Source organism: Phycodurus eques, chromosome 18 (assembly GCF_024500275.1).
Source record: "Phycodurus eques isolate BA_2022a chromosome 18, UOR_Pequ_1.1, whole genome shotgun sequence".
NCBI lineage: Eukaryota > Metazoa > Chordata > Actinopteri > Syngnathiformes > Syngnathidae > Phycodurus > Phycodurus eques.
In genome coordinates, this window is record NC_084542.1 from 11,566,810 (window position 1) to 11,578,830 (window position 12,021).

General features: G+C 42.7%; 1 protein-coding gene across 2 annotated transcripts in view; it reads left to right on the top strand.

Annotated features, from left to right (window-relative positions):
• extl3 (exostosin-like glycosyltransferase 3) overlaps window positions 1-11,496 on the top strand; it is a 25,698-nt gene extending 14,202 nt beyond the window's left edge. For both annotated transcript variants that reach the window (XM_061703573.1, XM_061703574.1), the window contains exons 2-6: window positions 295-2,879; window positions 4,868-4,995; window positions 6,946-7,090; window positions 7,175-7,303; window positions 8,287-11,496. In XM_061703573.1, coding sequence (XP_061559557.1) covers window positions 741-2,879; window positions 4,868-4,995; window positions 6,946-7,090; window positions 7,175-7,303; window positions 8,287-8,496 — 2,751 coding nt within the window. In that variant the 5' untranslated portion in view covers window positions 295-740 and the 3' untranslated portion in view covers window positions 8,497-11,496. The remainder of the gene's footprint in view (window positions 1-294; window positions 2,880-4,867; window positions 4,996-6,945; window positions 7,091-7,174; window positions 7,304-8,286) is intronic.
• Window positions 11,497-12,021: the final 525 nt, after the last annotated feature.

A 12,021-nucleotide genomic window follows, 5' to 3' on the forward strand; every position in this document is an offset into this window, starting at 1 on the left:
ACTGTCTGAGAGTGTAAGTCCCTGACAAATTCAACATATTTAACTGGCTTGATATATCACTTAACTGGTAGAGATGGGCTTTTTTGATGAGCCAACAATGGTACAGTGACCAACATCTTAACTGCTGGGTTTTGAAAACTGACCTTAATAAGAAAACAATGTTAGGTTCATCAAAACAAACCCAGAATGATGACGTTCTAATAATGTTGCACATAATAGTCTTCTTTAAAACAAGAGTTTGTACCCAAGATAACCCAAGCTGCCACTCATGTGTCTTTTTCTGTTCTTTCTCAGGTTCACTTATTGGGATGAAAAAAATTCCTGGGCTCAGAAAATGGTTAGACTCCAGATGGAAGCAACAAGGTCACCCAGTTTTACCGATCTTTGAGCCGCCATGCCCACCCCTCATCACCCATTGAGGGGTGCCCCTCCTCAGAAGTGGAACTGTTTCCTGACTTGATTTGAAAGAAGAGCTTTGCATAATAATGGCCTAAAGTTGTTTTGGGTATGACACAGTAGGGTACATATTAGTTTACAGGTTAAGCTGGGTTCTTCATCGATATCCACAGGACCCAGAAGAAGAGACTAATACTACCAAAGACTTTTTTGGAAGGACAACACTTGAATCATTCTTTGATGATATAATATCCACCCCTCTGCCTGACAAGGTCGAATCATGGCTGCTGCAGAACCCCATAGCATTCATTTCTTGGTGAGACAAGGGGCGGACTGAGTTAAAAATGCAGCGCAATAATGGCGGACTAGGGGGTGGTGGACAGCCATGGGTGTTTAGGCGTGTGCGTCTTACTTGGCTCAGTTTCATGCTTTTCTTTATCCTGGTTTTCTTCCCACTCATTGCCCACTACTACCTCACGACCATTGATGAAGCAGGGAGTCCTGATAAGCGAATCTTTGGGCCCCGGCCTGGCGGTGAGTTGTGCGAGGCCAAACACGTGCAAGATCTGTGCCGTATACGTGAGTCCGTCAGTGAAGAGCTGCTGCAGCTGGAGGCCAAGAGACAAGAGCTCAATGGGGAGATCGCCAGGCTCAACTTGCGCATTGAGGCCTGCAAGCGGAGCATCGACAGTGCCAAGCAGGACCTTCTGCAACTGAAGAATGTCATCAGTCAGACGGAGCATTCCTATAAAGAACTAATGGCCCAAAACCAGCCAAAGCTGTCCTTGCCTGTCAGGTTGCTTCCAGACAAGGAAGACCCAGGGCTCCCACCACCTAAATCTTCACGATCCTGCCGCCTGCATACCTGCTTTGACTATGCGCGCTGCCCCCTTACATCTGGATTTCCTGTTTATGTTTATGACACAGGCTCCTATCCATGGGGGGAATATATTGACCCTCTGGTTAAGCAGGCTTTTGCTGTGTCAGTAAAGAATAATATTTATATAACTAATAACCCTAGCATTGCTTGTCTGTATTTAGTATTGGTCGGGGAGCTACAAGAGTCTCTGACCTCCCTACCGCCAAATCCTTCAGATTTGGAGAAGCAACTTAAAGCTCTTCCTTACTGGAGATCGGACGGTCACAATCATGTACTGGTGCATCTTTTGAGAAAGTCCATGACACAGAATTTTCTGTATAATGTAAGCACAGGGCGAGCAGCAGTTGCTCAGTCCACCTACCTGGAGCAGCAGTATCGCGAAGGATTTGACTTGGTTGTATCCCCACTGGTTCATGCCCTCTCTGAACCCAACTTTTTGGAAGTTCCTCATCAAGTACCTGTGAAAAGGAAATATCTCTTCACCTTCCAGGGAGAGAGGGTTGAGTCACTTAAGAGCAGCTTGCGAGAGACTCCTCCTCAGTCATTTGAGGAGGAGATGAACGGAGATCCTCCAGCTGACTATGACGACCGCATCATTGGCACATTAAAAGCAGTCCAGGATAGTCAGTTGGATCAGGTGCTCATAGAATTCACCTGTAAAAACCCCAAGCCGAGTTTGCCAACTGAGTGGTCTCTTTGTGGAGAGCGAGATGACAGGCTGGAGGTACTTAAGGAATCTACCTTTGCCTTGGTGATTGCTCCGGGAGATGGGCAGCTGGTTGCCTCAGCAGGCTGTGGAATGAGACTTTTTGAGGCTCTTGAGGTTGGGGCTATCCCTGTTGTGCTTGGGGACCACTCCAAACTACCCTACCACCAGTTTATTCGATGGAGTGAAGCTGCCATTATGGTCCCCAAGCCGCGTGTGACAGAACTACATTTCCTGCTGCGTAGCCTTTCAGACAATGACATGTTAGCTATGAGACGACAGGGTCGCTTTCTGTGGGAGACCTACTTTTCCACCTCAGAGAACATACTTAATACTATACTGGCCAACATTCGCAGCAGGATCCAGGTTCCTGCCGCACCCATTAATGAAGAGCCTGCACAAGAAATCCCCCACAAAGCAGGTAAACTAGCAGGGACTGATGCCAACTTGGCGGACAATGGTGATCTAGATTTGGGTCCTGTAGAGACGGAGCCACCCTACGCCTCTCCGCGCTTTCTCCGAAACTTCACATACACAGCTGTGGACATATACAAAACATGGAACCGTGCTCCCGGCCCTTTTCATTTGTTTCCACACACTCCACTAGACCCTGTTCTGCCCTCTGAAGCCAAATTCCTGGGTTCAGGTACAGGTTTCAGGCCCATCGGGGGAGGCACCGGAGGATCGGGGAAGGAATTCCAGGCAGCTTTAGGTGGGAACGTTCCCAGAGAACAGTTTACTGTGGTCATGCTGACATACGAAAGGGAGGAAGTGCTGATGAACTCCTTGGAGAGGCTGAATGGACTGCCATACCTCAATAAGGTAGTGGTTGTGTGGAATTCACCCAAGCCTCCTTCTGATGACCTGCTGTGGCCTGACATTGGGCTACCGATTGTGGTGAGTTTCAGTCCAACAAATACACCTGTAGTTTTGAAGATCCCCTTTGAACAGTATATTAATAGCAATCCAAATCCAAAGAATACTGAACCAATTAGTCAACTGGTTGCAGAGTCGACTTCACTACTACTGTCAAGAAAACTCATTTATTTTTATTCTATGCAGGTCCGTTGAAATATCTCTTTATGTCAAACCATTCCGTGCTACAAAAAAGGTTGGAGACTGCTCTACTATGCTGAAAAAATATCAATGAGATTACATCATCAAATAATTGACTTGACTTTCATCACAATATAGTCAACTACAACAAAGCTTTAGTTGTTCAACCCCTGTAAATTCAAAAAAAAAAATTATTTTTTTGAGAGAACTAGTACTCATATTTAAGTATAATTTGTCGCCATACAAAAGTAGAAAGGTGTATTAGAGGTATATAAAGCAGGCTTTACACGATCAGGATTTTTGGGGCCGATCACCGATCTGATCATAAGATGGAGCAACGTGTCTATTTAAATGACTTGTTCATTACTGTATATACTTGCGTACTGTTTTCTGCATATATTAAAAAAAAATCTTGTCAGGTCATGTCTTCTAATCAGACAAGTCAAACCAACATTATAGACATAATGGGTGCTAAATTACCGTAATTAAATGCATTTGTTGTAATTAAATTACTTCACACACTCCGAAACTTTAGAGCATGATTCGACAGAACACCGGTACAACCGTTAGTGCTAGCACTAGCTTGCTAGGCTACATTACGTTTTGTTGCCTGCTTGCGAGCAGTATCGTATTAAAAGTATGTGAACATACCTCAAGCAAGCCTTGAATTAAAGTCCTCTCCCGAGCACCGGTGACCACCAGCACGTTTTCCCCATTTTGTTCTTATAATACACACGATGCGATCGATTGTTGTTGTTGTGGCCGTGGTAACGAGTGTATCCGGTCGCATTTGAGTTGACAAGATAAAGCCCAGTGATCGTAATAAACGTGATGTGGTGATATCGGAATACAATATTTTATTGCAGTAGTCTGATATAATGCAATCATGAAAGACCAAATTTGTCTTTTTCTCTGATCTGGGCATTACGTGTTGTCTGTCCCACACCGCCGACATGTTTTTAAAAAAAATAATAATTTTATTGTCTTTCAGATATTTACAGTGCTACGTCAAAAGACATGCGGCAAGTCTAAAAATCAGCTTTTGGATTCAAATATACTGTACACGATGGCGATGCGGAGTAAATGTCTTTTGCGGAGCCGATCAATGCCAATCAAGCTTTAAAGCCGATCAGCATAAAATGCTAATATCAGCCGATACCGATCAGGCCGATCAGCGCCACAAGTGCATCAACTTCTTCGTAGAGTCTAGTATTAAGTCATTAGTGTGATGTGTACTCTAATGCAATATTTAATTTAGCAGGTTAATATTCCTGCCAGACTACAAGTTAGGACCATTCGTTATTTTCATGTGCAGTTATACTATAGTCAAGCCTATCTGCTCTTTGGATACCGAATTAGCCCATTTTTGACATTAGTCTTTTTTTTTTTTTCTTCTTCTTCTTCAATAATTAGATATAATATACATTGAGGTGTTTAGCAATGTTGGACGTGTCATTCCTCTAGTCTTAGTAGCTTTATAGCAAACCTTGCAGACTGGCTTTGCTGTGTGTCTGTCGGCTTGCCCTGGCCATGTAGGCAAAATATTTCCAGATGACACTGCGTGTGTCTCGTTTCTCTGCGAGGAGCGGAAGGTCCACAGGAACATGCGTGTTTCTGTTGTACACACGCCAAAAAAGGTTCCACCCACTTTTGTCAAAGAATTGGAGTGCTGTAGCTGCATTTTAATTTTTTTTTTTAATACCGGTACTTAAAAACATTGTATCATTTCCTTTTTGACCCGTACCAATACTGATAACCATACAAACTTAGTTCATTGCACACCGGTTCACTCAGCACTTTTCAACCTGACGGAAATTTTTCATCCGCAGGTTGTCCGCACCGAGAAGAACAGCCTCAACAACCGTTTCCTTCCCTGGGATGTCGTGGAGACTGAAGCCATCCTTTCGATTGACGATGACGCCCACCTCCGTCACGATGAGATCATGTTTGGTTTCAGGTCTGTGATGTTGACTCAATTCAAGCAGTCAAATTCCTCTTACTTTTTTATTTTTAAGAGAAACTAAATACAATGACGCTGATAAATACAGGAAAATAGTCTTGAAGAAAGCAGAAAGACCGCATTACTGAAGAGTAAATCTGATTGAAGCTGAGATAAGGAAGTTAAAAAAGGACAAAAATGCTGCCATCTTGCTCACTAGGTTTAAAGTCTGGTTAAACAATCAAATAATCAAAAGAAGTAGTGTCATTATTATCCAATGTAGTAATATATGAAGCTTTTATTTGGAAGTTCTGCCTCCCAGCATGTTGGCGGAGAGGTGACATGTCACAGTAAGACACGATTTTCAATGGTTGTAGTGGCTGCCTTGACTTCAACTTTTTGGCTGGCCTGACCGCAATGAAAAAACGCCAGGAGTAAATTGAGAGGGAAATAACAACTGTTCTTTGCAAATAGTGACTGCTCAACTGACGAATAGTCAAGCAGCAACAGACGTACCATCCTTGACAATTCACTATATTGACGACGGGGATTTTCAAATGATGAAAGTCGATGCTTACAGCCTAATGTTATTGCCTTCTATGCATAAACTGTATTTGCTTCCATTAGGTTGCACTTCATGATTGAACTTTGTAATAGCACATTTATTCAGTTAGTCTTTGCTAAAATAGAATTTAAAAAAACATTTATTTTTTTTACTATTATCTATTATTCTTATTTAAAGATTCATTTTGAGCTGAAAACTGTTCCATATTGTTTCCTAAAGAGTAATGCAATAAAAATAAATATATTACCCTAACGTGGAATAATCATGGAGGTGAACTGCAGTACAGTTCACCTCCATGAAAACGGCACGCGTGGGTTGCGCTCGAGTATCAAGGCAAACTACGCGATGGACAGCTGCAGTAACGTCAGCGCGAGTATAAAGAAGCCTTTACTCTAACTTTCTCACTGTCCCTGCTATATGGACGGGTGTTGTCCAGAGTTTGCGTCCGTTTAGCTTTTCCTTTTTTTTTTTTCCTTTTTTTTTTTTTTTTTCATGCTGCGTTGCATGCTCCTCCTTGTGTACATTCTTCAGGTGCCCGATCGAATTTGTGTTGAAGCATTTAGATGACGTTCCCCACAACGGACTTCAGTTGTGCACAGACTGCAAAATAGTCCCACACCAATGACGTGTTTTATAACCGACAAGATTGAAAAAAACTTTATTGGGCATCAGATAGTTACAGTACTGCACCACAAGACACGTGACAAGGCTAAAAATAAACTAGCTTTTGGATTCATACGCAACGGCGACGCGGAGTTAAATGTCTTATGCGGAGCCGATCAATGACGTCATTGATCGGCTCGGCGAATTATGACATGAAAGCCGATCAGCATAAAATGCTAATTATCGGCCGATGCCGTTCACACCGATCAGATCGGCGTAAAGTCTAATCATTAATAATCGTAATTAAAATATTAATCAAAATAATTGTGATTATTATTTTTGGCATAATCGCGCAGCCCTACCGAACCCCTTTGCCTTCAAAATACTGTATGTCTACAACTCGGTAACAGCTTGTCCGGGCTTGTGTGTATGTGTGTACGACGTACACAAGGTCATGTGGTTGGGGAAGTTACTCCAAAGTGCTCCAGAATTACTTTGGAATGTGCCCCAAGCTCTAATCGAGCCCAAGAGAGAAAAGATTTGTAGCGTCTGCCTGCCAAGTGATCTCACATAAGATTACTGTAGGTGTAAAACATTTGTTGCACCTAAGGTGTTTCCAGTGAACATTGAGTGCTGTGATTATACGAAAATTTGTAATGATGTTCTATCAGGCTGTACTGGCTTGGTCTGAGATTGGGTTGGTCCAAAGCAGCCACGAGCCAAAACCACGACGACTTGATTTTCATCTCCCTCCAGTCGCGTCTTTTCACACAGACTCCTGTTTGTCTTTCTTATCTCAGAGTGTGGCGAGAGGCCAGAGATCGTATCGTCGGTTTCCCTGGGAGATATCACGCCTGGGACGTCAACCATCAGTCCTGGCTCTACAACTCCAACTACTCCTGTGAGCTCTCCATGGTCCTGACAGGAGCTGCGTTCTTCCACAAGGTTCAGGCCCCACTTGGCAAAAAAACATGTCTTTGTACCAACTCACAGGATGTATCTCACAGTATCTAATCTATTCCCCAACAGTATTATGCGTACTTGTACTCCTACATAATGCCCCAGGCCATCAGGGACATGGTGGATGAGTACATCAACTGTGAGGACATTGCCATGAACTTTCTGGTCTCCCACATCACCCGCAAACCGCCAATCAAGGTCAGTGATAGCATACAGTAAGCCCCGTCTCTCCCTTGCCCAAAGGCTCGGTGTCTTTATTTACCAAAGTCAAATACAATGTTTCTGTTTCCTTCACCAACATGTCCATTACAATCTGCACCAATCACGACGCTCTCTCTGTCTGGCAAGTTCTGAAATATTTCGTCTAACTCCTTCCACAATTTCTTTCTTTTCTATTTTACATCCTACCCGTGGGGCATAACCACTAATTACATACATAAACATAACACCCTCAATGTCAACTTTCAGCCCCACCAATCGATCTTAACTAACTCTTCCTTTAAAATTACCCCTATTTCATTTCTCTTCCCTTCTATACCATGGCAAAATAATTTGAAGGCTGCCCCTAAACTTTTAGCCTTACCGCCTTCCCACCTTTTCTCCTGGACCCACAATATGTTTCTCCTAATTATCATGCCAACCAACTCACTAGCTTTTCTGTCATAGTCCCAACATTCCAAGTCCTCACTTTCAGTTCTAGGCTCTATGGTTTCCTCTTCTCTTTCTGCCTAAGCACCTGCTTTTCACCTCTCCTTCGTCTTCGATCCACAGCAGCTGAATTTCCACCGGCGCCCTGTAGGTTAACTGTGCCGGTGGCGGACGTTTTTAAACCGGGCCACGACCGATCCGGTATGGAATTCTTCACTCATATTTGTTTGGCAAAGTTTTAAGCCGGATGCTCTTTCTGACGAAAGCCTCTGCATTTGTCCGGGCTTGGGCCTACAGTTTGCACGGATTAATGGCATTTCCATTTATTCATATTTATTTAAAACGGAGAAAGATTATTTGTGATATCAGTAAGTTTAGTTACGAGCGTGGCCACGCAACAAACAAGTCAAGGTACTACTGTACATTAAATAGCATATTTCAGCCAGCCTAAATGACAGGGCTCGTCTGTTTTCCCATGCATTGTCACAATAAAAAGTGTTGGACAAAAATTGCCAGCTTTCTCGCCCGCTCAGGTAACATCTCGCTGGACCTTCCGCTGCCCCGGCTGCCCCCAGGCGCTGTCGCACAACGACTCGCATTTCCACGAGCGCCACAAGTGCATCAACTTCTTCGTCAAGGTGTACGGCTACATGCCGCTGCTGTACACGCAGTTCCGCGTGGATTCGGTGCTCTTCAAGACACGTCTGCCGCACGACAAGACCAAGTGCTTCAAATTCATCTAGCAGAAGAGCCCGAGTACAAAAGGAATTGATGACAAAAACGAATGGATGAAAAGAAGGGGAGTGTGGCTTTAGGAGTTTCCTCCATAGCTCCCCTTCAATGCTGGAAAAAGGGCCCCACTGCCAACCTAAAGAAAAAGCCCTTAAGTGAATCACTTTGCCCGTTTTTGTGTCCTTCTCATCATGCTTCATCGGGAACCACTACAGATGTTTGATATTTGTGAAAAGGGTTGTACAAACTGTACAGAAAGGAGGATAAACTACCTAACGTAGACTACTGGGTGACATGCGTTGACCCGCAGACAGTTTCATTGCCTCTGGATGGCTTCATTTTACAGTAATGAATTGTACTTCTAGTACATGTACGTGACGGAAGCACTGATTGTCAAAAGTATTTTATTGAGCGATTTTTTTTTTTTATGTCTTTCAATTGTGTGCATAGTCATAGACATTGACATTGTCACGATCTCCAGACACCTGACAAAGGACCTTGACAGAAGGTTTGGGCTCAGCTGCGTTGAGTCGCAAAGGAATCCACTTCAGCAAGTCACCATAATGCCTCAGTTCTGTCATGGAAACCAGCAGACAATTTTGTTGTGTGCATGTCAAGGCACTGCAGCCTTTTGTGTGGCCTGCTTTTTAATTTACTTTTTTTTCTTTTTTTAGAAAGGAGTATTGGGGCCACACTGAAAACAAAAAGAGATACTACAAGAAGTCGAACTATAACAAAAGTAGTCAACGACAGCAGTCGTGCATTTGGCTGGCGACCAGTCCAGGGTGTACCCAGCCTCTTACCAGCTGGGATAGGCTCCAGCTTGACCCTTATGAGGGCAAAATAGTATATAGAAAATGGATGGATGAGAAAGGTTATACTTATTACACACAAAAAAAATAATCTAAATAAGCTTTGAGCAAAAATCTAGCAAGGTTTTGAGGGGCCTCCTTCCAGAGTTCACCCTTCTGGGTCCACACTGCGAATAAATGGCACTCGCTCAAAGCCACTACTACATTGCATTTTTCATAGTACCTTGTAGAAGAAAGTCCTTGCGAGGAAAGTTACAATTTTTACAAAACAAATTGTTACAATAAAGGGTTATAATCTAGTAACTTTTTTTTCATTGGGGTTGGTGGTGTAATGTAAATTAGCGCCACTTCTTTTTAATCCATTGTATTTTTATGAAGGAGTCGTAGGGCCACACTGGAAAGAACAAAAGATAACGGAAGAACAAAAAATGTCAAACTATTACAAAAATAAAGTTGTAACAAGAAAAGTTATAATTTAAAAAAAAAAACTTTATAATGAATGATGAACAAATCTAGTGACTTTTTGTGTTCTTATTGGAGACTTCTGGAGCAGGAGATGTTCACCCCTTCACTGGACGTGTCATTTTACAATAAATACTTTTTGATCACGAATCGGTATTTGTTCGCCATAGTGGAGCTCCAGATCGGAATGATAAGCTAGGTTTGAAACGGAAAGACTAGTAGGCCGACTCACATTCGTTTTCTTTTCTTTTTTTTTCTGTATAACCCTAATGAGTAAATATCAGATGTTATAAACTTTCCAATCTCCTTAAAAGTGCTAAGGTGTGGGCTAAAAAGCGGAGTATAGAAACCTTGGATGCAGTGGCGAAGACACGGAAAAGTGGCCGTTTTAAACAACTACAAACCCTGCACAATTCAAACATCACTCACTTCCGGTGTGCGGAGATTGTTTCACTTAATGACCCAGACTAGTTGACAGCTTGGTTTACTTTAGCTAAAGCAGTATTGACTTTGCCTAACATTAACGATTGTGCTTTCCGCTACTACAAGCATGTACATTTAATATAATACAATGGCAACAATCGACCGGTATCCACCATAAGATATATATTTTATGAAAATATAAACATTGAAAAGATATGTACTGTTTGTACAATGTTGTGGGTGTGTCCAGAGGTGCGCGACCTCATGGGAAAACTATACATTTCACTCAGCGTAGCCCTAATGCTCCTTTGTAATTTGTAACAATGTCCTGCCCACATTTCAGAAAGTGTCTGGTTCTATTGTCCCTTCATGACGTGTACAATCCCTGCTGCCAAACACCACACGAAGTGAAACTATTAGGATTAAGTTTAAGTAATGTAGGTGTACTACAGTACAGTATACTGTATGTCCTGGCTTTACTGGTATTAGATATGACCCAATATGTCCACCCACCTGTACAGAACTCTCCCCAAACACAGATGTGTAAATGTCACTTTACAGTGTCGCCATATTGGTTTCACTTTTATTTTTTGGAACGTTATCGCTCGATGATTGTTTTCTTTGCCAAACAGGTACGAACGATGCAGTCCGGTACGCCCACAAACGACTTTATCCGTTTGAGTTTGTGATTCGAAAGTCTTTTAAGGAAACAAACTAGATCCCATTGTTATTCTGTTGAGATGTTTAAAAAAAAAAAAAAAAAAAACATGCTCGACTCCATGGTTCCTGTATATTTATTGAATACATTATTGACTTTTTTTTTTCTTTTTTTTTTAAATGATTGACACATGCAATAAAATGACAGGACACTGTAGTCTCTGATCGCAAAGATGGAGGGCCAAGGAAAACTCGCTAGTGCCATTTTCCTCTTTGGGGGCCATTCTATTGTCTAAACATTTGAATCAGCAGGAGTCCCTAGTAGGGCCAAATTTAGGAGGCAGTTTTTCCCTTTAAGATCCAAACGTAATATTCCTTTCTGCAATGCCCCTCTACACTTTTATGAAGACCTCAGGGGCTACCTTACTCTATAACCCCGCATCTGAGGCACTAAATGGTTCAGCTGGTATTTTTTCACCCGCCCTTGGGGTGGGGGTCTGTGGCACAGCTGGTTTTCCATGGCTCAGAGCAGGGAACGTTTCTGCTGAATGCTGCAGTCGTTACGCAAAGTGCATTGAGTAAGTAAAAGTTCCCATCCTTGAGTGCGTGGTAAGAGGCTCGTTGTTCTGAACCAGCAGGAGACGGGAGGCAGGTGAATGGAAATTAAAAAAAAAAACTTGATTTGACATCATCTTGACTTTGTCTTGATTTAAACAGGAGTCATCTGGTTTCCATCACATCTGATGAATGTCATTGTCGAGAAATATGTTTCTGGGAGATTCCATGCAGGAAGACTCGGAGGTTCAGCTTGGAAGCATCTGAGACCTGAAAGGAAGAACTGGTCCCATCGCACACCCACTTGACAAGTCTGTTCGACAGGTTGGATTTGGGTTTTTTTTCAGCAGTGAACCTCTGAAGTCAAACTCAATTTGTTCCGTGACACTGGTCAACTTCCAAATGGTTGGGCGGGGGTGGGGGGCATAATTGTATGCATATATAGCTGCAGTCTCACAAAATGAATGGGCATTGGAGTTTTGTACCTGTACCAATTTTGGGCTAATTGACAGGAGATTCCACTGTATCGCTGCATGTTTTCTCTTCTCTCCATGGATACGCAGTCCGTTCACTCGGAATGGGGAAATAAGACTGAGCCGCCGACAGGGCAGTTTGCATATGTCTCAG